At 55.9% G+C, this 23549-nt stretch overlaps 9 protein-coding genes across 9 annotated transcripts; 4 read left to right on the forward strand and 5 right to left on the reverse strand.

The window, feature by feature from the left end:
• Window positions 1–3: 3 nt before the first annotated feature.
• On the forward strand, window positions 4–6845 carry MKK02DRAFT_36411 (uncharacterized protein; the record flags this gene model as incomplete). The annotated part of the gene is made up of 17 exons (XM_053089421.1): window positions 4–454; window positions 1170–1381; window positions 1415–2113; window positions 2144–3794; window positions 3825–4561; window positions 4593–4690; window positions 4819–4962; window positions 4994–5276; window positions 5310–5565; window positions 5598–5795; window positions 5827–5972; window positions 6080–6198; window positions 6231–6318; window positions 6350–6434; window positions 6467–6582; window positions 6616–6774; window positions 6810–6845. The coding sequence occupies 17 exons, from the start codon at window positions 4–6 to the stop codon at window positions 6843–6845; spliced, it is 5478 nt and encodes a 1825-aa protein (XP_052947205.1).
• A 32-nt stretch (window positions 6846–6877) lies between these two features.
• MKK02DRAFT_24405 (structural constituent of ribosome) lies at window positions 6878–7670 on the reverse strand (the record flags this gene model as incomplete). Its single annotated transcript, XM_053086895.1, has 3 exons — window positions 6878–6991; window positions 7026–7537; window positions 7589–7670. The coding sequence occupies 3 exons, from the start codon at window positions 7668–7670 to the stop codon at window positions 6878–6880; spliced, it is 708 nt and encodes a 235-aa protein (XP_052947206.1).
• Window positions 7671–8010: 340 nt separating this feature from the next.
• MKK02DRAFT_24337 (putative methyltransferase-domain-containing protein) lies at window positions 8011–8905 on the forward strand (the record flags this gene model as incomplete). Its single annotated transcript, XM_053086880.1, has 4 exons — window positions 8011–8139; window positions 8175–8495; window positions 8528–8636; window positions 8667–8905. The coding sequence occupies 4 exons, from the start codon at window positions 8011–8013 to the stop codon at window positions 8903–8905; spliced, it is 798 nt and encodes a 265-aa protein (XP_052947207.1).
• Window positions 8906–8913: 8 nt separating this feature from the next.
• Window positions 8914–10173, reverse strand: MKK02DRAFT_36413 (Metallo-dependent phosphatase-like protein; the record flags this gene model as incomplete). The annotated part of the gene is made up of 6 exons (XM_053089422.1): window positions 8914–8934; window positions 8968–9088; window positions 9121–9282; window positions 9315–9583; window positions 9776–9900; window positions 9936–10173. The coding sequence occupies 6 exons, from the start codon at window positions 10171–10173 to the stop codon at window positions 8914–8916; spliced, it is 936 nt and encodes a 311-aa protein (XP_052947208.1).
• Window positions 10174–10301: 128 nt separating this feature from the next.
• Window positions 10302–13952, forward strand: MKK02DRAFT_24402 (ANTH domain-containing protein; the record flags this gene model as incomplete). The annotated part of the gene is made up of 9 exons (XM_053086894.1): window positions 10302–10587; window positions 10657–10817; window positions 10851–11062; window positions 11096–11280; window positions 11313–11449; window positions 11483–12250; window positions 12283–12432; window positions 12466–12615; window positions 12648–13952. The coding sequence occupies 9 exons, from the start codon at window positions 10302–10304 to the stop codon at window positions 13950–13952; spliced, it is 3354 nt and encodes a 1117-aa protein (XP_052947209.1).
• Window positions 13953–14024: 72 nt separating this feature from the next.
• MKK02DRAFT_36429 (ubiquitin conjugating enzyme) lies at window positions 14025–14715 on the reverse strand (the record flags this gene model as incomplete). The annotated part of the gene is made up of 6 exons (XM_053089424.1): window positions 14025–14105; window positions 14141–14313; window positions 14346–14409; window positions 14444–14476; window positions 14510–14636; window positions 14669–14715. 6 exons carry the CDS (start codon window positions 14713–14715, stop codon window positions 14025–14027), a joined length of 525 nt encoding a protein of 174 aa, XP_052947210.1.
• A 132-nt stretch (window positions 14716–14847) lies between these two features.
• MKK02DRAFT_23889 (chitin synthase-domain-containing protein) lies at window positions 14848–18077 on the reverse strand (the record flags this gene model as incomplete). Its single annotated transcript, XM_053086802.1, has 27 exons — window positions 14848–14901; window positions 14934–15227; window positions 15259–15354; window positions 15384–15463; window positions 15494–15507; window positions 15539–15603; window positions 15633–15674; window positions 15705–15733; window positions 15765–15861; window positions 15893–16021; window positions 16052–16108; window positions 16139–16253; window positions 16283–16290; window positions 16323–16403; window positions 16434–16587; window positions 16618–16693; window positions 16724–16815; window positions 16847–16916; window positions 16946–17024; window positions 17055–17071; window positions 17103–17259; window positions 17288–17359; window positions 17391–17583; window positions 17614–17692; window positions 17722–17840; window positions 17871–17945; window positions 17974–18077. Coding segments are annotated over 27 exons (2448 nt in total), but the record flags the coding sequence as incomplete, so codon positions are not given.
• Window positions 18078–18554: 477 nt separating this feature from the next.
• MKK02DRAFT_43356 (uncharacterized protein) lies at window positions 18555–21393 on the reverse strand (the record flags this gene model as incomplete). The annotated part of the gene is made up of 9 exons (XM_053092382.1): window positions 18555–18657; window positions 18690–20179; window positions 20211–20410; window positions 20440–20540; window positions 20571–20716; window positions 20747–20805; window positions 20837–21026; window positions 21059–21333; window positions 21366–21393. 9 exons carry the CDS (start codon window positions 21391–21393, stop codon window positions 18555–18557), a joined length of 2592 nt encoding a protein of 863 aa, XP_052947212.1.
• A 1025-nt stretch (window positions 21394–22418) lies between these two features.
• MKK02DRAFT_43357 (uncharacterized protein) lies at window positions 22419–23541 on the forward strand (the record flags this gene model as incomplete). The annotated part of the gene is made up of 6 exons (XM_053092383.1): window positions 22419–22657; window positions 22689–22755; window positions 22786–22879; window positions 22911–23030; window positions 23062–23140; window positions 23172–23541. The coding sequence occupies 6 exons, from the start codon at window positions 22419–22421 to the stop codon at window positions 23539–23541; spliced, it is 969 nt and encodes a 322-aa protein (XP_052947213.1).
• Between the last annotated feature and the right edge of the window lie 8 nt (window positions 23542–23549).

The following is a 23549-nucleotide window of genomic DNA, read 5'->3' on the forward strand; positions in this document are numbered from 1 at the left end:
ATCATGTCCATAGAGACCCCATTCGAGCTACTAGATCAGCTCATCGCACAAGGTCTAGCACCTAGTCATCAAGATATAAGCAAAATACGACAGCTCGTCGCCATCCTCATTCAAGCTTGCCTCCTTCAACCACTCGCAGACCTCCAACCACTGGCAGACGACACCCTCCGACGCGCACGCGATACGCTGCGAGTCCTGCACCAACACTCCCTATCCCATCCCGAACTCCTCCTCCACACATCCGAAGGCATACCCCTGTACAAGTTCCTACTACCTCGTATCATCTTTGCCTCAGCTCAATGCCAGGACAGCGATCTGGCGGAGGAGCTCGTCGCAGCGGGGGATGCGATGTTGCGGGCGATGTGCACGGTTCCGCCAGAAGATGGCGGCGCATATTCCAAGGGCAGGCATGCGGCCAGCATGGCAATCAAGGCTCTCCGTCTCTTTGCTGAAGGTACGTTTCCACGTTGGCCAAGCTGACAACAGGCGGCTGCCTTTACGGGTTCAACGAGCTCAAGTCAAATCCGGACACTGCTGTGATCGCGGTCCACATCGCTCTCAGCTCCCTCATGCCCTTCGTCGATGACGTCCGGCGAGACCTCTTCCGCCTCCTCGCAGCTGCTGCTGCTCGGCCCAGCAGCGACCGGACCAAAACCGCTATATCTCAAATACTCTCCGCCTCCAAGCAGCCAGCCCTTCAGCTCGAACCTATCCTCGCGATCGTACAGCCGAGTGTCGCTCGCGACTCCCGCAAACGCAAGCGCAGCAGCTTTGATGATCTCTCTGGTGTCACATGGCGGGACGGCGCCGAGCCCTTCTCGTGTATAGTAGCCAGCCTGGATGGGTGAGTCCCCCTTATGTGCAACGCTAATTCTAGCATGAGCAAAGAAGCCCTGGATACCCTTCGTCACGAGCTACCTCATCTCCTCCACCCTCAACTCCCCTCAGAGATCCTCGATATATGGCTTCACCTCGCGGCCGACGTCCCCGAACTCAAAACGCTGGTCGCCATCCTCGACAATTGCGATGATGCCATGCTCGCCGGCGCCCCCTCACTCAATCGATTACGGGCCAAGGTCCTGCCATTCCTCCGAAATGCCAACCGCACAACTCGTCTGCTTGCTGGGTGAGTCATATCACAGTCCCGGCTGATGATAGACAAGTGACAGTGCGCATCTTTCCCTTCACCAAGCAGCGGCTCGTAATCAACGAGATTCGAGTTGCTCTGGACGACTCGTGGCCGATCCGGGCGACGACAATCGCGATCACCGGGGCGCTCGCTAGAAACGCGACTCAGGATGTCCTAGGACATCTCCTCGAGCTACTCTTTGGCCAACTCGGTGTCCCCCATCGGCCTATCGTGTCATTGGCATTTGCAGAGGTGAGCACGCACTAAGACCACTGCTGATTTCAGTTGATGGCCATCACCAAATTCCGTCGAGTATCAGCCTATACGCTCATTTCACCACACCTCGAAAGGCTCAGCGTCTTTCTCGCATCCAAGCTTATCGACAATCGGCTCCTGGTCGGCGAGGCTATGCAATTCATCGGCATGCCCCGGAACAGCTTCTTCTTTATCACCCTGCGGTACACCCTCCCAGCGATGGTCGCCCAAAAGCGCCGCAAAAACCTCGATGAGATTGCTGGAATCGTCCAGGATAATCTCGGCGTCTTGCTCGTGCACGAAATGGCGGGTGTTCTGGCGCAAATCTTCCTCATCCCCCAAGATTACACTTCCTCGCTTTACTTTTTGGAGGACGTTCTCCGCAGCCAAGCCCACGACAACAGCGATTTATCTCCAAAATCCATTGTCAACACCTCTGTCGTCCCCTTCGCCGTCATCCTCCTTATCGACTTTGGAGACAACGATCCCGCCGTCCGCAGAGCAGCCAAGATCGGTCTAGAGCGTGCCTACCACGTACAGGACCCGGCAAATAGCGCGGATCTGAGCGAATTTCTCAAACCCCACATGCTGGGTATCGTCTCCCAGCTCAATGATGCCTTGCACGATCTGCAGGGGAAAAAGACGGTCGAGTACAAGCGGAAGATAATAAGGAGTATGGGGAGGTTGATCAATACGATCGGTGACTCTATGTCTACCTTTTCACCACAAGTGAGTGCATCCATAACGGTGGCTGACTAGATTATTGCCAGTCTACAAGGTACTTTGAGTATCGCCGAGCTCCGCTCCGACACTCTAGCGACTTGGAAAGTCTTCATCCGGGAGCTCCGCTACGCTGATTCAGGGCCATTCATCGGTCGTACAACCGCTGCGTTGACTGCCAACTGGTCGGACTTCGGGGAGGACGATCGGCGCCAAGCTGTCGAGATGGTCAGCGAGATCACCGAGAACGCTCAGCAGCTCCTCCCCTTTCTCGACGATGTCGTTGACATGAGCCATATCCCGGAGCTCGCCTTTGCCTCCAAGTTGTGGCAGAGGCGAGACTGGCCGCTGGTCAAGCAGATCGATCGGATGCTCGAGCGGATCGGCAGCAAGAATCCGGCGGTCGCGGTGACCGCCATGACGGAAATGCGGACCCTCCTCGCCTCTTCATGGGTACCGGTCCGCGGAGACACGTTTGACCCCTTGGCCTCCCGTCTGATGCACGGCCTCATCCAGGCGGTCGTGCACGGCGAGGCTGCCGAGCTCCAATCCGCGGGATTCGAGTGCCTGGGTATCGTCGGCGCACTCGACCCGGACCGGCTCATCAAGGCGCCGGAGCCCGAGTCGATGCTCATCCTGTCCAACTACGCCGACGAGGAAGAGACGGTCTCCTTTGCCATCCACCTCATCAAGGACCTCCTCGTCGATGCCTTTCGGGCGACGAACGACACAAAACACCAGAACAGTCTGGCATATGCTATACAGCATTTGCTCAACTTTTGCGGCTTCACCGCTTCCAACTCTACGTCCATGTCGGGTCGGCTCAGATCACGGTGGGCCCGCTTCCCCAAGGACCAGCACGAAACCCTCACTCCCTTGCTCGAATCTCGCTTTTCGTTGGTCAACGATTCGCAGAACGACGTCGATCATCCCGTGTACAAGAACACCACCAGCTACCGCAACTGGATCCTCACGTGGACATTATACTTGCTCAAGCAGGTCAAGGAGTTTCCGGCCCCACACAATCGCTCCGTCTTCGAGGTCATGATCCCCATCCTGCGGTGCAACGATGTCACGGTCGCGCGTCACATCCTACCGCATCTCGTCCTCCATGTCCTCTTGCGCGGTGACAAGGCAACACAATCGCAAATTGCGGTTGAAATCAACACTGTCCTTCACGACCAGGTCAACCACTCGGGCGCAAACGACATGCGCATGCTCAGCGCCCAGGTCATTTTTGATCTAATGGACCACCTCAGCAGGTGGCTGCGTTCTGCCCGGTCCAACAAGGTCGACCGGAACTGCAAGACGGTCGAATCGGTCCTCTCCAGCGTGGAGACCGAGCTGCTGGCGAATGCAGCCTTGCAGAGCAAAGCCTATGCTCGGTCTTTGCGGAATTTCGAACAACGCATATCGGATCTTCGGAAGGAGAAGAGGCAGACTGCCGAGCTGCAGACGTACTATGAACGCCTGCATGAGATTTACGCAAGCTTGGACGAGCCGGACGGGATGGAGGGGGTATCGACCTTTGTCATCTCCCCTTCGCTGGAACACCAGATTCGGGAGCACGAGAGCACGGGTAGATGGACATCCGCGCAGAGCTGCTGGGAGGTGCGCCTCCAGCAGTCTCCAGAGGATCTCAATCTGCACCAGGGACTGCTACGTTGCCTGCGCAATCTCGGACACTATGGTGAGTTGGTGCTTGGTGGAGCTGATCCAGATACCCTACGTACCCACATCCGCGGCATCCTCAGTCGACATCCGCACTGGGCGCCCAGTCTGTCCTCGTTCGAAGCCGAAGCTGCCTGGATCATGGGCGACTGGTCCACGGTCCGGTCTATTGCCGACCAGGGACATCCCATGGCTCGCGTCATGGCCGGCTTGCAGCGCAGGGATCTGGGTGATAGTATCCAGCAAGCTCGCCTCGAGATCGGCCGGCAGATTACCTCGACGCAGTACAATCGTGTTTACGAGCCGATCCTTCAGCTGCACGTCCTGCGGGAGCTAGAAGAAATCGAGTCTGCTAGCAAGCAGCTAGACCGCAGCTCGCGGACCGCCAGGATCCATCGGGAATTACACCGCTCACTGGATCTACGATTCGACTATACGGCCCCAACCTTCCGGACCCGGGAGGCGATTCTCAGCGCACGCCGGACTGCTTTTGCAGTCCTAAAGTCGCCTGCTTTCCAGCCCGACATTGGCAAAGCATGGGTCTCGAGCTCCAAAATGGCGCGGAAGGCAGGCTATGACCAGACGGCGTACAGTGCTGTCCTTCAAGCGCGGGAGGTGGACGCCTCATTCGCCTTTGTCCAGCAGGCAAAGCTGTCCCGGACCAGAGGGGGAGCACTCAAGGCATTGACGGAGCTGGAGAACTCCCTCACGCCATTGCTCCAGGCTGTCGTCAATCCGGACATGAGCGCGGACGAGCAATTTGCGAGGGATCGAAATATGGCCAAGGCAAGTAAGGACGCTGCTTTGCTGATATCAGGCTGTTCTCCTTCAGGCTCGATGGATGCACGAGTCTGACCGGTTCGAAGGCAACATCATCATAGCCAAGTTCACCCAGGCCATCCAGCTCGCTCAAGAGTAAGTTGTGCGGTAGCAAAGCTGATATCAGCCTCGAATCGCCGCACTACCATCTCGGTCGCTATTACGACAGCTGCTCATCAATCGACCCATCTCAGTGAGTGCATCCGCTACCAAGCTGATAGCAGGGCGGCATTCTTCCTCCAAACGTGCTCACACTACGTCCAGGCCCTCAAGCATGGTGTCAAATACATCTACCGCACAATGCCAAGGACATTAACTATCTGGATGGACCTAGGGGACACGGTCAGGGAAAGGGAAAAGGATAAAAAGTAAGTGACGGCTTGACCAGGCTGATGTTAGGTCGCCGCCTTCCGCAGACCTACAGAAGAGCTTGCATAGCATCACCCACTTGATGGACCGATGCCACAGGGAGCTCCCAACCTTTGAGATCCTCACAGCGTTTCCTCAAATGGCGTCTCGACTCGGGCACAAGACTGACACCATCCGAACGACGCTCGTCAGGCTCATGGGCGCCGTACTCGTCGTCTATCCTCTGCAGGCGCTCTGGCCAATGGTCTACCTCATGCAGTCAAACCGACCAGAGCGCAAGAAGCTCTGCGGACAGGTCACCAGTCGCACTCTGGTAAGTACTGCTTGGGAGCCAGCTGACGAGCAGCAGAAGAATCCCGGTTTGACCACTCTGATCAAGGACGCGGAACGTTTCGCCGGGCACCTCTTGCGACTTTGCAACGACAAGGTCGAAGAGAAGCGCAAGGAAATGTCGATTGAAGCGCATTACCCGTACATGAAGCAGGCGATACCGACCCAGATGATGGTACCACTACAGGATGCCTTGACGGGTTCGCTTCCGTCTTCCGCCGAGAACTTGCAGACGCACAATCCCTTCCCCATTGCACCAGTGGCCATCAATGGTGAGTTGTTGGTACGCCGAGCTGATCTCCAGGGATCGAGGATAGGATCGACATCATGCAGTCTCTGATCAAGCCCAAAAAACTGGTCTTTACGACGACCGATGGCAAGCGGTACCCCTTCCTGTGCAAGCCTCACGACGACCTCCGCAAAGACGCACGTCTGATGGACTTCAACTCGATGATCAACAAGCTTCTTAAATCCGCTTCCGAGTCTAGAAGAAGGCAGCTTTGTGAGTGAGCTGAATGTCGCCGCTGATATAGACATCCGGACCTACGCCGTCATGCCTCTTAATGAAGAGTGTGGCTTGCTCGAATGGGTGGCAAACACCAACGCTTTCAAGAATATCCTAGAAGCGGGCTACGCTCGTCACGGAAGGAAACTTTACACTTCCGAGCTGCACAATACCGTCGAGACCAGCAGGAAGCAGGGTACCCAAAGGCAGATTGATGCGTTCTGCAATATCATCACCCCTATGTACGTCTCCAAGCCGTCTCAGCTGATGGCAGGTTCAAGCCAACCGTGTTTGGCGATTGGTTCTTGACGACCTGGCCAGAACCCTCAGCATGGCTGCGCAGTCGGACCGCCTACTGTCGAACGCTAGCAGTCATGTCCATGATCGGTCACGTTCTAGGGTGAGTGGCGGCCGGTACAGTGCTGATCGTAGATTGGGAGATCGTCACGGCGAGAATATCCTCTTTGACGGGTTGACGGGAGACACTGTCCATGTGGACCTGAACTGCCTCTTTGAGAAGGTGAGTCGAGGCTGGATATCGCTGACCCAAGGGACGTTCATTCGAGATCCCGGAGCGAGTACCGTTCCGCCTGACGCAAAATCTGGTCGATGCAATGGGTGTTACGGCGACGGAAGGTGAGCTATCGTGTTGTTCGCGCTGACATCAGGTGTCTATCGCAAAGCCGCAGAGATTACCATGGACGTTCTCCGTACCAACAGGGAGTCCCTCATGAGTGTTCTCGAGGCGTTTGTGCACGATCCCTTGGGCGAATGGACAAAAGGCGTGAGTACAAGTATTGAGCAGTGCTAAAGTCAGCTGCGGAGCAAGTCGGAAAAGGAAGTCCGCGCAGCGGCCGATAAGAACCTCCAGCCCATCAAGGACAAGCTAAAGGGCATCTCCGCTCAGGGCTTGATCATGACCGTCCCCAATCAAGTGGAAGTCCTAATCCAGGAAGCCACCTCGCCCGCCAATCTGGTAAGCCCTTCAAGACAAGTCGAGCTGATCCCCAGGGGCTCATGTACCAAGGCTGGACCGCATGGCTGTAGTCGTAGTCATAATACATGCATCCTCTATGCGCCTAGAACTTGAGCTCGTGGAACCGGTCGCCCTTCGAAAGACCCCAAGTGGCCTTGAGGTACTTGCTCAGGTGGTCGACCTTTTTGATGGCCGAAAGAAGGGGAGCATCCACCGACTGATATCAGCGCCCCGTCTGGACTTGGACGTACCTTCTGCTCTGACTTCTTCTCCTCTGGGAACGCCTTCTTCTCCTTGCCCTCCCCAAAGAACTCTCCCTCCTTCGACGACTTGGCCGACTTGGCCTTGGCAAAGTAGGCGTCGTTGACCGACTCGGGAATGGAGAGGCCGCTGAGCTCGACCTTGGTGGAGGTAGCGATAACGTAGGCCTGGCTGACTCGGCGGAGGGGAACGCCGTTGAGCTTGAACGGACCGGTGACGAGCAAAAGACCCGAGTCGAGTTGCTTCAGGAAGACGACACGCTTGCCGCTGAAGCGACCGGCGAGGAGGATGAGGACGGTACCGGGAGTGATGCTGGAGCGGAGGGCAGTCTTGCCGGGGGATTTGCGCGAGACCTTGGGCCGACGAACGTCCTCAGCGGGGTAGTACTTTGACGCCTTGGCGTTAGACACCAATCGCTTCTCCCCGTTCCCCTTTCCTCCAATTGGCTTCTCGGTGGTGGTGGGCTCCTCCGCCTTGGGAGCGGTGGTCGAGGTCTTCTTCCCTGGGACATCAGCTATAGCTCCCCCATCGTCTCCATCTTCCTTCAACTCACCCTTGTAGAGACCTCGCTTCTCAGCGACCTGAGAACGGGAGAGACGCCCAACGTTGGGTGCAGCAGCCTTTGAACGCGCCATCTGTAAGTCAGATAATTGTCGGTATGCAGTGTCTGGTGTGCGACTGACTGTGTTGAATGTGATGTTGATGGATGATCAAGAGGCCGTTGGAGTCGACTTGATGGTCGGTCAGGCTATCGCTCAGCTTGCCTCGGGGCAAATGGTGCACGGACTAGAAAAGGCAGACAGCACAAGATCCAAAGCGGAAGCAAAATCGGCATTTGCGGCTTACTATCTAAGCTTGTGGCAATCGGGGCGCAGGTTGACCTTATCGGATTTAACAGATCACGCCGCTTATCACCGAAAACCTCGCAAGTGATGTTTGAATGCTATCCGTCCTCTTTGATTTACCCATCTCTTCATGGCGGACCCCAACTTTCCTCCCAATCTCGACATCGCTCCTCTCGCTCTAGACTCAACACATAGCGAGGACCAATGGCTCCAGCATGAAGCTATCCAACAATATGGGATCGCAGGACGCATTTGGCACGTTCATACGTCCGAGTCTCGCTGACGCCTAGGGAGGCTACTGAGCTCCTGATGCAATACTTTACTCCTGGAGCCAGTTTTGATCCCCCTTGCTCTGCGCTACTCACACCATCTCCCAAGCGGATCATCGAGCTCGGGTCCGGCCAGTCCGTCGCATCGTTACATCTCGCAAAGTCTCTTGCCCCTAGCGACACGCTCATCCTCACCGATCTTCCCAATGTGATGCCATTGTGCGAGCAGAGTGCACGAAAAGCGGCTCTGCCGGTCAACATATCCCCGCAACCCTTGGCCTGGGGCTCTTCATCAGATCATCTGGACCCTCATCGCCCTTTCACTCACGTCATCATGTGCGACCTCGTGAGTTGCGATTCGGACTGCACTGACGCAAGATTTACTTTCCCGAGCTGTACCCCGCCCTCCTCTTCACTCTGCTAGACTTGACCCGCCCCGAATCCATAACGGATACTCCTACCTTTGGACCCGAGATCATCCTGGCATGTAAGTTCGGGAAAGTCAACGCTTATTCAGACAAACCGAGAACCCTTGCCTTGGAGCACTCGTTCTTTGACGCATTCGGCCTGTACTTTAGCATGAACCCAATCATTGGTGGCGACTCATTGGTGCGGCTTTACTCTTGTCAGCGTTGGAAAATCAACGAGCAGTGGGAGATGCCAGCCATGGACACGGTGATGAATGGGGCGCCTGGGGTGGAGCGAGGCAGGGATTTTGGATACATTGATCAACTATTTGCTTCTATGGAATGGTGAATTGCTATCTACAAAAAGTACTCGATCGCCTTGACATCAGCATTAGCATATTGATGGCTCACCTTGGTCTGCTGTTGCTGCTGATTTGGTCCGTCACGCTCGTTTTCTGGGGCCGCATCAAACACGTTAAAATATCGGCCACCTCCTGGAGACACCTCCAATACGCTCGCCATGTTGCCGCATCTGACATCAGCACTCTTCATCGTATCGCTTACCTGTAGCAGTAATTAGGAGCACTCCACACCGTGCTCAGTCTGTCGTCGTAGAGCACCGAGTACCCCTCCATGCAGAGTTGGTGCGCGCGGAGGATGTGGTTCATGCCGTTCAGGTGTAGGAATTTGCGGACAATCGAAGATCCAAAGGTGTAGCCCGCGCCCCTGCCATCAGCTCAACCATCGTCAAGCCTCACCTAGGGCTGATGGCAAAGTCCTCTTTCTCGGGATCTGGATCAGACCAGACCAGATCCGCCATAGGCCCTTCGTGCGGGATCTCTCTAAACCGATCTATTATCTTGATTTGGTCGATGTGGTGGATAGATGGGCTCAGACCGCCGTGAACGCAAAAGATGGCGTCGTCGATGACGACGCTGAGGGTGAGAAAGTCAAACATGTCGGTAAAGTACTGCCACACGGTTGGCGAGCCGTATTTGCGAGTACATTCAAGGTAGAAGCCATACGTCTGAGGGATCAGCGATATCTCAAGAGCATCAGGAGAGGGGAGCATCAGATTTCCGTTCTCTCAATCTCAGCACAGGGTTCCTCAAAGAGTATACCGCTAATGCCTCGACGCGTCTCCATCGGTTTACACCTAAGAGTCCTCTTTTGAATTGATCATCACGCGCTCCCCAGGATTCTTTGGGGAGGAACCTACCTGTGTGACCGCCCTGGACTCGTGGTTTCCTCGGATAAGTTGTATCCGCTCTGGGTATCGCAGCTTGAGGCAGGTGAGCAGCGATATAGTCTCGACCGAGTGAAGACCGCGGTCGACATAATCACCTTTGAGATTAGCCGATGCTGAGGTGTCTACCCACCTAGGAATAGGTAATTGGTCGTAGGAGCTGGGCCGCCTATCCGAAAGATCTCGATGAGGTCGTGGAATTGCCCGTGGATGTCGCCAACAACGGTGACGGGGGAAGAGACGTGGACGACGTTGCTCTCTCGCATCAATACCTCTTTTGTTTTTTCGCATATCTCTCGAATGAGAGCTTCTCCGAGTAGCTGCTTATCCCGCAAGCGGTCGATGCAGGCATCGAGATCGAAGGGCGCCATGCACGGTGGTAGGGAAGCATGTAGTGGTAACTAAGAGGTCAGATCAGAGGAACCGAGCTTGGACTGCACAGCTGGGCGGGGATTCCAGTTACGTCATAGCGCTTACCCTGTCACCGGCAGCTGCAGGCATGGCTATCCCCCGCAGCTATCTACTTCTCTCACCATACATACACTCTCTCTTGCTGCAGGCATCGGTTGCACAATATGCAGATGTAAGTACAGCTCGCTGCCGCCCCACTATCCCAACTCATCAGCGTAGGTTCAATCGGAACAACGCCGATTACGAGGACTATCCTCCGAGCGTCCGGGCATCTGCCAATCATCAACCGACACGTCCTGTTGACAAGGACAAGAATGAGGCAGAACTTGCTGTGCACATCAAGAAGGCGACATCTGCCGAAGAGACTGCTCCCAGTGAGTACCAGAGAATGGCCAGAGCTGACGAATAGAACAGAAACACGTCAGAAGTAAGCCCAAGGCAAGTCTCCACTAACGCTCAAGAGTGTATCGTTTACACGTGGGACTACCACTCCTCGACATCCGTATGGAACAGCCTGAGGACTCAGCCAATATTGGCAGACGAGGTCCAAACCTTCAAGAGTCTGATTGTCGTGCACAAGCTCCTGCAAGAGGGTCATCCGGTCGTAAGTCCAAGGACCGACTCTTGCTGACTGTAGACCTTGAAGGAGGCACACCAGCAGACTGGCTGGATTGAGACCTGCGGACGCACAGCTGGTGATGGCGTCAAAGGCTATGGTCCCCTCATCAAGGCGTACACGTCCTTCCTACTGTCCAAGCTGCGCTTTCATCGTCACCATCCCGAGTTCAACGGGTTGTTCGAGTACGAGGAGTATATCAGTCTCAAGAACATTGACGATCCCAATGAAGGGTGAGTACCGTCTGCTCCATGTGCTGACTGTAGATACGAGACCATCACCGACCTCATGACTCTGCAAGATCAGATCGAGTCATTCCAAAAGCTCATCTTCAACACATTCCGTGGCTCCAACACCAACGAATGCCGTATCTCCGCTCTTGTTCCTCTGGTCAAGGAGAGCTTTGGAATCTACAAGTTCATTACGAGCATGCTCCGAGCGATGCATCGACGTAAGTACAGGACTGAAACGAGCTGACAACAGGGACGGAAAATGAGGATGTACTCCAGCCGCTTCGAGAAAGATACAACGCCCAGCACTTCAACCTGAGGCGTTTCTACTATGAATGCTCCAACCTCAAATACCTTACTGGTCTCATCAATGTGCCCAAGCTCGGACAGGTATGTCGATTCCGATGACTTCGCTGATTGTAGGAACCGCCCAATCTGATCGACTCTGGCGAAGCTCCCGAACTCCCCAACCGACCCAACATCGAGCCTCGAGCAGAGCCAAAGCGGAGCGAGTCGCCCGCGCCCACAGCAGGCGAGATTGAGGAGCAGCGTCGAATGCTGGAAGAGTATGAGCGCAAGCAGGCCGCGCTCGTCTCCCAGCGGGAAGCTGCTCAGCGCAAGCAGGAGGAGGACAAGCGTCGGCAGGAGGCGGACTATGCTGAGCAGCAGCGGCTCCAGCAGGAGAGGGAGCGACAGGCGCAGGAGCAGCTTCTTCGGGAGCAAATGAACCAGCAAAACCAGCATTACAACAGCCAGCAGCAGCAATACGGACAGGTCGCCGAGCTGCAGCAGGAGATGTTGGGTATGCGGGGACAATACGAACGCGACCAGATGCTGCTGGAGCAATACGATCGGCGAGTCAAATCCCTCGAGAGCGAGCTCGGTCTCATCGGCGCCAACGTCGGTGCCCAAATGTCGGCCAAGGACGATCTCATAATGCAACTCCAAAAGCAGATCGAGATCTGGAAGAGCAAGTACGAAGCGCTGGCCAAGCTCTACTCGCAGTTGCGCGGGGAACACCTTGATCTTCTCAACAAGAGCAAGGGGTTCCAGCTAAAGGCAAACTCTGCCCAAGAGGCCGTCGACAAGATGGAGAGGATGGAGCGGGACGTCAAGGCCAAGAACCTGGAGCTGGCCGACATGATCAGGGAGCGAGATCGAGCTCGTTACGATGTTGACCGTCTTCGATCAGTGAGTGGAAGAGAGAGCCCGGCTAATGTCAGAGCCACAAGGAAGAACTCGACCGAATCAAGCGAGACCTATCTTTTGCCCAGGAACGCGCAGAAGACTCATCGCGGAACAAGAGCTCCGAGGTGTCTGGCATCATGTCCAAGTACAACCGCCAACTCAACGAGCTGGAGGACTCGCTACGCGTAAGTTGTGACCGTTACATGGCTAATGAATAGGCCAAGCAGATGCAAATCGACGACCTCCTGCACCGGATCGACGAAAAGGAGGGCGAGGTGGCAAGGGTTGTGGAAGAGAAGGAGCAAGAGCTGTTGATTATGCAAGAGGGCATGGACTCTACGTTGAAAGAACTCAGCGAGATGCGCATTGTAAGTTGTCGTCCAGGCTGAGCTGACTGTAGACTTCTGGCGACACCAACCAAGCCTTCGATGCCCAAGTCGACACCCTCATCCTCGACCACCGCAAAGAGCTCAACGCCATCATCGACTCCATCCTCCAAGCATGCGTACAGAAGGTGGACGACGCCATGTACGAGCTGGAATCCCCAATGCAAACTGGCAACACCACCGCAACCCCCGAGTACACCCTCTCCATGATCGAAAAGGCCATGACAAACGCCACCGAGTTTGCCTCCACCTTCAATCTCTACCTCGCCAAAAAGAGCGGCGGTACCCATGTCGACGTGATTCGGTCGGCGAATGAATTTGCGCAAGCACTTTCAGAGACCCTCGTCAGCTCCAAGGGCATCACGCGGTTCGCCGAGACCGACGACGCCTCGGACAGGCTCGTCAAGGTGGCAAAGAGCTCGGGCGACGCTGGCCAGCGGTTCTTCCTCAACCTTCAGTCTTTCCGCTTGCTTGCTGGCGGAAAGACTGAGGACGTTGCCCTTCGCAACAACGCCGAGACACGCGGGGCACTTGCCAAGCTGTCCGAGTCGGTGGAGAAGCTTATTCCCAAGGCGAGCTCCACCCTGGCGCGGTCCAACGGCGATATCGGGGACATCGTTTCGCAGGAGATGCAGAACGCTGCTCGGGCAATCGAGCAGGCCACTCAGCGTCTTCAATCTCTTATGGCGCGGGAGAAGGGGCCAAAATACAATGCTCTGGACATCCAAGTCCATGATGCCATCCTCGAGGCTACCTTGGCCATCACCAACGCCATCGGTCGGTTAATCCGGGCGGCGACCGAGAGTCAGGAGGAGATTGTACGGGAGGGCAAGGGGTCCAGCACAACACAGCAATTCTACAAGCGAAACAATCGGTGGACGGAGGGTCTCATCTCGGCTGCCAAGGCTGTGGCGTACGCTACCGGTCTCCTCATCGAGACTGCGGACGGTGTAATCTCTGGCTCGCACTCGCTCGAGCAGCTCATCGTGGCATCCAACGAGGTATCGGCCGCAACCGCTCAGCTCGTGGCTGCATCCCGGGTCAAGGCGTCGTTGATGTCCAAGACACAGCAGACTCTGGAGGTGGCGGCCAAGGCGGTGACGGATGCTTGCAAGGCGTTGGTACGGCAGGTCAAGATCATCTCCAATCGGGAGGGAGATGAGGATGCGGTCGACTACAAGTCGATGCCGTCGCATGAGTTCAAGATGAGGGAGATGGAGCAGCAGGTGGAGATTCTGAAGCTAGAGAAGGATCTAGGCGCGGCTCGGCGGAGATTGGGAGAGATGCGGAGGGCAGGATATCATCAATACGCAGATTAGTTGTAATTAGTACTAGGAGATGATTGGCTTCTTTTGGGGGCAGACAACGGATATGCGTACCCAAATCGACAACTAGATACCCAAGAGACTCTTGACCTGTGCCCGTACCCTCCGCTCGAATTCGGGTTTATCGTCGCGGTATAGCTTGGCACACTGCTACATCAGTCTAGATATGGCTGGGTACATACCTCTACATCAGCAGGGCTGTCGCTGTTGGGCGCATGCATCAAGCTCAGTACACTGAGGAGGACGCTTCGCACCGACTGCACTGGGCTCCATCGCTCGGAAGCGGTTTCATACCGCATAGGATCGTCGCCGGGGGCATGGAGGATGGATATGCAGACATCGCCGTTGGGATAGACTGGTCTCAGCGAGACAGCGGCCGGGACCTACTGTTCGGATGGAGTAGAGGTGGATCAAAGGTCATCTTGAAGGGGTTGAGTGGATAGTCGGATGGCTGGCCGTGAGCTAGTCCAGTCGTTCGTACTTACAAAGCGCAACTTGGCCGCAAATATACCACCTTCCTAGATGTCAGCTCGGTAGTAGGCCGTACTCACATATGGAGTTCCCTCGGGTCCCTGCACCAGAGCTTCCCATTCCAACATGTTGTCCTCGGATATCGGGCCGGCTGTAATCATATCTTGCAGCGGGTCTGCTGTTAGATCGCGATACTCCTTCATCAGCCTGGGGTCAGCATACGCGACGCTGGAGCTCACCTTCGCGCTGCCGTCGATGATTGTGCTCTGGTGTTGTTGGCGAACATGGCAGATGGACAAAGGCAAGAGGAAGGAATGTTGGTGCTCGATGAAACGCCTCCACGTCGGATGAAACCATCTCAGGAAGGGGTGCTAATGTCCTGTCTGATATACATCTCTCTACGAGCCAATACATATATCTAGTTCCGCCTACAGCACCGACCCAGCTGCCTCGTCACCCAATAGTACAGGCACTGCTGTCAGTCAAATCTCTACAAGGACTTACGCCTACAAAGCGGACGGCGGATAGACCAAACGTCCCCCAAAGCAGATACATGAAGTAGTACTGCTGCTTGTCCTCGAGATCCTGCGTCTGTGAGTTGATTGCTCGAGTGAGGCAAGTGGCGTTGACCGGGACGATGGCGGAGCCGTTGATGGGGTTGTAGTCAGCGGGAAGACAAAGCTCAACCAGGCGTCTCGTTTCGGGAAGACCATTCAAGGTCTGAATAGAGATTGCGAGGGCGGCGTTGGAGATGAGCCAGAAGCAGACGAGTCTGGTTCGGAAGGTACGGTTTTGGTCCTGGCATAAGCTTGGCTGATCTTACACTCACGTCTGGATTTGGCAAGTCGGTGCCGTCGGCCTCTTTCCACGGCGTGACGGCGCGCGATACCGTCTGCTGAAACGCCTCGTCGAGTTCCGCCATGTTCTGATCAGCTCAGCCCTAATTTTACTCACTCGCTGAACATCCTCCACCACTGCCCCGCCCTTCTCCTTGCTCGATGTAATGGCCGGCAATGCTTCGACCTTGTCGGAACCTGTCTCAGCCGAGTTTTACGCTGCCGTACCCTTTGTTCCCCATCTGTCGTCAGCGCGGCTTGTACTTGACTTACGAGACGTCGTGCAAGTTGCAGAATGCGTATACGTTCAGTACGTTGGTGAAAGACGGGGCGAGAAGCTAATCAGCAGTGTTGATGGAAAGCTTACTAGATACTGCGGGAACGAGTGGAACATGTGCCAGGGATCGCGCTAAGTCAGCTCCATTTAGCGACTACCCACGTATAGTATGGAAGCAAAGAGGTAGATTCCTATTGTCAGCTGAGTCGTTGACGCACTCACCGACTGTTGACATGAGGGCTGCAACAAGAACGCCGTTGGTCTTGCTGAAGAGATTCTTTAACTTCATGCCGAGATCGCCGTCTACATTGAGAGCAAACTGTCGTCAGCGCCATCGAGGAGCTGCTTACCTGGAACGCTCTGATGGAAAGGATCAGAGAGCACGTGATGAGGTATGCTGAGAGTATCGCGTATACGCTCAGCGTCAAGAGGTATAATCCCCTCTCTCCTTTCGGTCGGTTCCCAAGGGCCAAGACGAACTGGGTGAGCTGTGCCTGCTATCCCCTTACCTGTAACATGAGGAATGCTAGATACACCCACAACAAGACGAGATTGATCCAGTGAGTCTAAGTCAGCTTTGCCTGCTGTCCACTTACGACCGTCTCGCCGCCAAAGAGGTAGATGTGGGTCGCATCTGGGACGAGATTGATGATGATTGAAAAGGTGAGCCACAGGTTGGCGAGCGCGAACCAGGAGAAGATGAGGTTGAGACTAATTAGCGTTGTCAGAGTAGAACGTACAAGTTGTACTGTTGTCAGCTAATTTCTCGCCGGTACTTACGATTCCCTGGATGTGGAAGAAGAACATTCGGAGGGGATTGTGCCCGCTCTTGTAGAGCCGAAAGAAGTGGATGAGAGCGTACTACATCAGCTCGGCCTGGCCTCAACTTACGACCGAAGCAGCAAACGAGCCGTTCAACCATCGCCGACGCTGGCTGATCAATTCGGCTGCCTCCTCTGGCACGTCCGTTTCGGCCTTGCTGGGTTTGACATAGGACAGTACCCATTTGTCCCCCGCCTTGGCGACGAGCTCAAAGCAGAGTATTCTACGTCAGCTTGATCGTCTTTGGACTTACCGATCTTCGGCGAGGAACATGTTTTTGGTGAAGATGTTCATTCCGTGTATGCCCTTCTTTCCGAGACGATCGGCCACTGACTCAGCTTGGCCTTTTGCGTACTCACTCGTGTGGTCCCCATGGAAATACTGCTCCAAGGGTCGGCCCTGGATGGCTCGGAACCGATACGCCGAAAAGGCGCCAGGCAAGACGCTTACACTACCGTCAGCTAGTTCAGCGGTCGACTCACTATCCAAAGCTGCTCTCCAGGGGCTTGTCCAAGATATTGGACATTTTATACTCAAAGTTCTGCGCCGCGACTGCGTCAGCTACGTTTGTATTGACATACCTAACGGGTTTAGCAGCTTGGCGCCCTTTCTGATCATGGCGTGAATCTCTCCACAGGCACCACCGAGGTTGGGGTTGTTCTACGTCAGCCCGCACGGTAGTCGACCTACGTAGAATGCTTCCCATACTAAAGTCAGCTCGGTCAGCTATGAACTTACAATGATAGATCGCCTTGTGCCCCGGCTTGGTTCCAGCGTCGAGGAGGACGCATATCTCGGGGTTCAGCTGCCTGCCAATGGCATTGAAGAGCCACCGGTGGGAGTTGATCTTTTTCGTATTCTCTTGCTTGAGACAAAAGATGATTTGGACGGGAACCTATCAGCGACGTCCTCGGTGAACTCACGAGATTGTTGGGGTCTCCGGGGTGAGGCTGGACGAGTTGAGGGCTGGCGTCTACAGACAGTTGCGTGGTATACTGACGTCAGCCCGGACTATGGTCTGCTCACCTCAAAGATATGCGCGACGGTCGACTTTTCATCGACGGCCTTTTTGAGTACTCCGTCTTGGTAACAGCCAATAGTTGCCAGCACGTCGAGGACGTTGGTGTCCATGGGGCCGATCCCATCGGCAATGAGCGCCACGACGATCCGCTGCCAACCGGGTCTGCCTTCTTCTGCTGATCGCCGCCAGTATTTGGAACTACATCAGCCAGGTCTGTACGGGACTTACGCTTTGGTATTGCAAATGTCCCTGATGTTGAGCATGACATTGTGCAGGGTGCGAGCGTACAATATCTTGTCCTCGTTGTCTAATTAGCTCGATACTCGTTCGACTTACAGCTCGTAACGGCGATGAGGAGCTCTGTTTCCCGTCCGTACTTGCTGACTCGAAGGTTCCAGCCGTTCTCGGGCGTAAAGTCGTCGGGATCGCACGTCGCTGCAGTGTATCGCATATGACTATATCAGCCCAGTATGCGCACAACTCACGTGAACTCGCGCGACTTTGTCCCTGACGTCCACTTGGGCTCGACCACGCTTGAGATGGGGGTCGGGACGGGGTATCTATCAGCCTAATCCAGAGTGGACTTACTCGTTGATCCAGTGCCCCTGGGTGAGCTTGACTTGTCGAGTCGTAGCGGCACGCCTTGGCATGGTCTGACGCCTGATAAAGTCTGCACCGGCCGACGGCAGCGTGCGCAACTCGGTCGATCTACCGTCAGCTTGTTCGAGGCGGACTCACCCAGTGAGAGGCTTGAGCTCGTCATCCTCATCCGCAGCTACCCAAGGGACGTGTTGTCCGTCGATCGTCACCCCACCACCCGGAGTTCCGAATCCCATGTCGCCGGAATCCGCATACTGAACGGTATGGACGCCAGGGGGGTAGCGAGGCTGCCCTTGCGGAGCCGCAAAGCGAGCATGGCGGTCGTCAAACGGGTCCTGAGGAGTCGGCTTGTCGCGAGGCATCGTCAGCGTATGATATGTACAGTGTTAGCATGTTGGTATCGGGTTGTTGGTTAAGTGTGAATGATGCAAAGTGAAACATCACCTGAAACACTGGAATGAGAGGATAGGGTATGATCGGGACCGTTTGGTAAAGCTAGCTCGTGCATGATATGTATCCCTAGACCTATCTACCCAATTACTACCCTATTATACCCTACGTATGCACAACTAATCCAGAGGAAGCATCTTGCACTGCGACTCCCAATCCGTATACTCCAAGAATCTGTTCTCATCCGCCTCTGCCAACGCCTGCATGACTCGCAAAAACCACCTGCCATCAGCTCGATCCATATCAGAACTTACATGTCGGCCCTGTCACGAACACCTGCATACTCCCCTTCCACATCCAGCTCGTCTGCGCTCATCCCCGCCGCCTTTTGAATCGCATCGCTCGCCCCCTTGATGGCTGTTCCCGGCCGCCGCTTGCGCGAGGGCGTATACGAGACGGATGCGAGGTCGACGACGCTGCCGACTTTTTCGTCGCCGTGGAAGGGGTTGACACCTTTGGGCTTCTTGTCGGCAGCAATCTCCGCGGCGATGTCGTTGACCGGGGGAGCGTACATCTTCCCCACCTCGTTGGAGAATTGCTGCGCAATGTCTCGGTAGACTGCGCCACGCAGAATCATGGTCTGCGCCCGGGACCAAAGATTCCAGGGCGAGTAGACAAATGGCGCCGGCGGCTTGTCCCAGTCCCGCCGGGTAGAGTCCAGCTGGGGTACCTGGATCCCCGAGGCGCGTGTTTGGACGAGGGCGAGACCGTGATCGGGCGCCGGGAGGATGACCGAGAGAAGGAGCATCTGCGCTGGGCGCTTGGTGTCCGAGTCGCTGGTGGGGAGCTCGATGACGTCGGGCGAGAGCCGCGCTTGGTCGGGCAGAGTGGGCCAGACCCGCATGGCCGCGATGAGGGACTCGAGCGAGACGCAAAGGGCAGCAAGGAAATCGTAAAAGATCTCCTGCTCCGCCGACTCGGCAGTGAGCCGACTCGATGCGTCATCGTTGAGGGCTTCATTGCAGCGTGCAAGAAGCTGGGCGAGGGTGACGTTGTGGCAGGATTTGAGCCACGCGAGGGACCGGGTGTTGAGCGGCATGGAAATGTCCGGGAGCCGATAGGCGGGGATTTGGTGACGGGCAAAGTTGTACACCAGTACGTCCAGTCCGCCCTCTCCCGCTGGCCTGACGCCAAAGAGGCCCAGGTAGACCCCTCCCTCCTGCACCACCGGCTGACTGCCCCGCTTGGCATACGTCTTACAGGCGTTGAGATATACGTCCATCTCGGCCTTGCTGACCCCCATGTAGTCGGCGAGCAGCTTGGAGAAGAAGCGGGTCTCGGCGAGACGCCAACCCCGCTCGAGATAGTAATCGACCGAGTCGACCTCCTTGGTGGCGTCGTAGTCCGTACCCATGTCGGCCGCCGCGGGTTTACCTTTGCCGAGTTCCCGAGCAAAGAAGCACATGACGCCTTCCGACGAACCGAGCTTCATGGTGATGCCGTGGATGGAGCTTTCGTCGTCGGTGGGCATGGGAACAAACTTTTCAGCTTGCTCCTGCTCGTCAAAGACCTTGGTCCCGGTGTTGAGGACGCGGTCAAAGAGGATGCCGATGGAGTCGACCGAGAGGTCGAGCGAGTGGGCGAGGCGGACAGCAGCTTCGATAAAGCCGCTGCGGAATGAACCTTGGGCTTTGTGGTCGACGATGCGGGGGACGAAGGGGACGACGGCGAGGCGCCAGCAAAAGGAGAGCTGGTACAGCCATTGGAATGAGGCGAGTTGAGGGTCGAGCAGAGCGGACAGACCCTGTGATTAGCTGTGTTGACGACGGGCTCACCTCGGTGTTGGTGTCTGTCTGCATGATCTGCATGGGGATGGTTCCGTCCGGCTTGACCAGGATCTTGCCGTACTCGTCAAAGGTGACGCTGGCGAGAACGATGTTTTTGGCCTTGGCCTTCATTTGGATGCGAGTGCGGAGATCGGCAATGGCGAGGAGGATGGAGATGAGGATGATGACAGCGCACATGACCGAGATGGCTAATTAGCCGAGTTCAATATTGGCTCACCTATGATGAGTCTTGAGTTCTGGCCGTTACTCGCGAGAGCTTCGGGTTGGACGTCTTGACGAGTGCGGTACGAGGTACCACCGAGACCGAGGTAGTGCATTCTGAATCAGCGCGTTCGAGCCAAGACTCACCCGCAAACCGCTGCCGCCAAGAATAGACTGCAGATCCCGCGCTTCCAGAAAGATTCTTGCCATTGCTGTCGAGCGCGGAAGAAGAGGGCCAATGCGGCGATCGCGGCGATACAGGCTAGGACGAGCGCAAAGACAACGGTTACCGCCTGAGTAAGCAATGTCTAACGCCAACTCACTGTATAGGAAACATTAAAGTTGGGCAATTGGAATGACGCCGAGTAGTGCATGAGACCGACTATTGTCAGCGTGGTCAAAGGCCGACTCACTTGTGAGGCCGAGAAAGATGCCACCCGCTAGGACACGCCACGATTCGAGCAGGTTCCTCGGTGTCAATGCCGCCTTCCACGAGTCGTCCTTGTCGGCCACGTAGGATGGGTCGTCGCCGAGGAACCAAAAGGCACAGACAGTGGCCACGAGCGGGACAAAGAGAGATAGGACCGTCATACCAGGGGAGAACTATATCAGCTCTGAAGTATCGGTCAACTCACCATAATGGCCCAGCTGAGATTTGGACTAGGGTCGAGCCGGACACTGATCATGCTGACAAAGTGCATGCCCCATACGGCGACGGCTGCGAAGCAGATGGCCGACACGGCGAGGAAGCCAAAGTTACGGAGACCGCGGTTGCTGGTCCGTCGTCCGAGGAGGAGAAGGGTGGCATAGGAACCGAGGATTGAGACGATGATGGAGAGGACGAGGAAGCCAGGTTGGGGGCGCATGGGAATGTCATGGTCGGTGTAGTAAGTGACCAGGGCGGATTGGTCTGTAGTTAGTGTGGTCTTTGTGTGCACTTACTGCTCCAGATGTTTTCGGGGGCGGACATGGTGGCGATGGATGGGGAGGGGAAGGAGGGGAGGTTCACTGATATGATCGCTGTGAGGGTGTCGACGGTTTCGATAGCCGAGACACTGTTTCACTGGAAATGAGGATGCAGTGTGAGGTTGAATGGCGATGGCTGATTCGAATTATTCGGATCCCCCTTGGTGAGTAACAGTGTGACCTTGAACTCGCCCCTCGTGATCACTGATTGTGAGCTCTCCCTGCCTGCTGCCTGCCCGCCCCCGGTGCCTGGATTGAGCTGCTTAAATAAGTTTTCATGGAGCAGGGGACTCCTCATTCCGTGCCTAGCTCGTCATATCCTCGGGCCAAAGGCGGCACTGTCGCTGGTCACTCCGCTTGTTTCAGGGTCGTCACGCAGGATGAAACAGTAAGGGGTACAAGTCAGTCAAGTCGGTGCATCTGCTTTCCGCTATGTACATGCAGCGGATCACTCACCGACTACTACTCATTCTTGCTTTACTACCTCCCCTCACTGCTGGGACGCTCTCGGAGACTACATGCTCGTGGTTTTATCAGTATAGCGGAGCTCGGTAGCAACAGCAAGAGCTGGTCCAGGCACCTGGTCAAGGTTTCGTCGTCAGGTCCGAGGGTGCTGCCGTACACATTGCCCCGCCCTTTATGTCATCCCCCCATTTTGTAATGGCCGAGGCCGAAGCGCTCTGCGTCATGTTCGCCACCTTGCCCTTACAGGCCTCCACTTCAAGCACTTAACGCATTCGCTCAACATACAGCAGCCGCTTCAGCATACGTTACAATGTCGCAGAGATCAGAGCCCTTCTGGCTATGCCATGAGGTAGGACCTAGGATTTGGCCAAGCTAACAAGCAGTGTCGTGCTGAAATGCACCCGATTCGAGTGAGATCCTCCCCAACACATTAGCCTTCAGCTGACTCTCAGCGCAACGGCACCCCGCAATGCGCATCCTGCAACAGCGAATTCATAGAAATAGTAAGCTATACCTTAGCGCGGCTGATATGAGCTCGATGCAGAAGCCAACGAGCGCAACGACATGCCTCCCGAGCCCGACTTCAACCCCTCCGGCTTCTTTCAGTCCATGTTCAGCTCGCTCCTGGGCGCTGCCTCGGAAGGTCAGGTTTCCTCATCCCAACCTACTAGCGGATCTGGTAGAAGACAAGACGGGACGCGCGAGTTGTCATTCAACTTTCCAGGCGGAGGAAGGGGGAGTGTGACTTTTGGGCCTTTAGGCGGTGGTAGCCGAGCAGGTGACCCCGGCGGCGGCTTGGATGCGTAAGTCTAGCCTTGATCAAGCTGACGATAGATTCTTTCCCGGTTTCCCCGCACCACCGCCCGGACAGATGCAAGCTCTTGGGCCTGGTCAAGACATGGTAAGTGCTTGTACGATCGCGCTGACTCAGATCGGTGCACTCTTCCAGATGCTAGCGCAAGAAGGGAGCCTCCCCAGCGGTATGCGCGGGCCAGCAAACTTAGGAGACTACGTCATGTCAGAAAGTGAGCTGAAGTGCGACGCGTCTGACCGCAGATGGCTTTGATCAAGTTCTCGAGCAGCTCATGCACGCTGCGGGACCGCAAGGACCCCTACCTGCCACCGATGCTGTGATCGAGGGCTTACCCCGTATCGTCCTGGACGAAAAGACCCTAGGTGAGGGCCTCCCAGATGGAGCTCATCCCAGAATCCAACATCCACAAAGACTGCCCGATCTGTCAAGACGACTATTCTCCCGGCGACGAGGTCATGAGAATACCTTGCGAGTAAGTATTGCAGCGGCATTTCTAACCTCAGACACATCTTCCATCCAGACTGCCTACAACCCTGGCTAAAGACAAACGGGTCATGCCCAGTCTGCCGCTTTCCCCTCGTCCCAGCGGATCAACAGCCCGCGCCTGTCCCTGGACAAGCAGTACAACCAGCAGTCACCAATATCCTGAATCGATTGTGGGGTCAGGGCGGGTCCGCTGCCGCGGCTGAACCGGCGACCGAGCCCACTGGCACGTCCACCGGCCGTTCCGATCCCTCAGCGGATCCGCCGGTACCCGCGCTCTCCTCCGCCATCCCGGATGAGTATCGAGAACGGCATCGACGGCAAGAGCGGGAGAGGGATCAGGCGCGCGAGAGGGAAAGGGACGAGCAATATCCGACGTACTTCAGCTAGCGCTGGAG

The sequence above is a fragment of the Dioszegia hungarica genome (assembly GCF_025882075.1).
Source record: "Dioszegia hungarica strain PDD-24b-2 chromosome Unknown MKK02contig_7, whole genome shotgun sequence".
Classification (NCBI taxonomy): Eukaryota; Fungi; Basidiomycota; class Tremellomycetes; order Tremellales; family Bulleribasidiaceae; genus Dioszegia; species Dioszegia hungarica.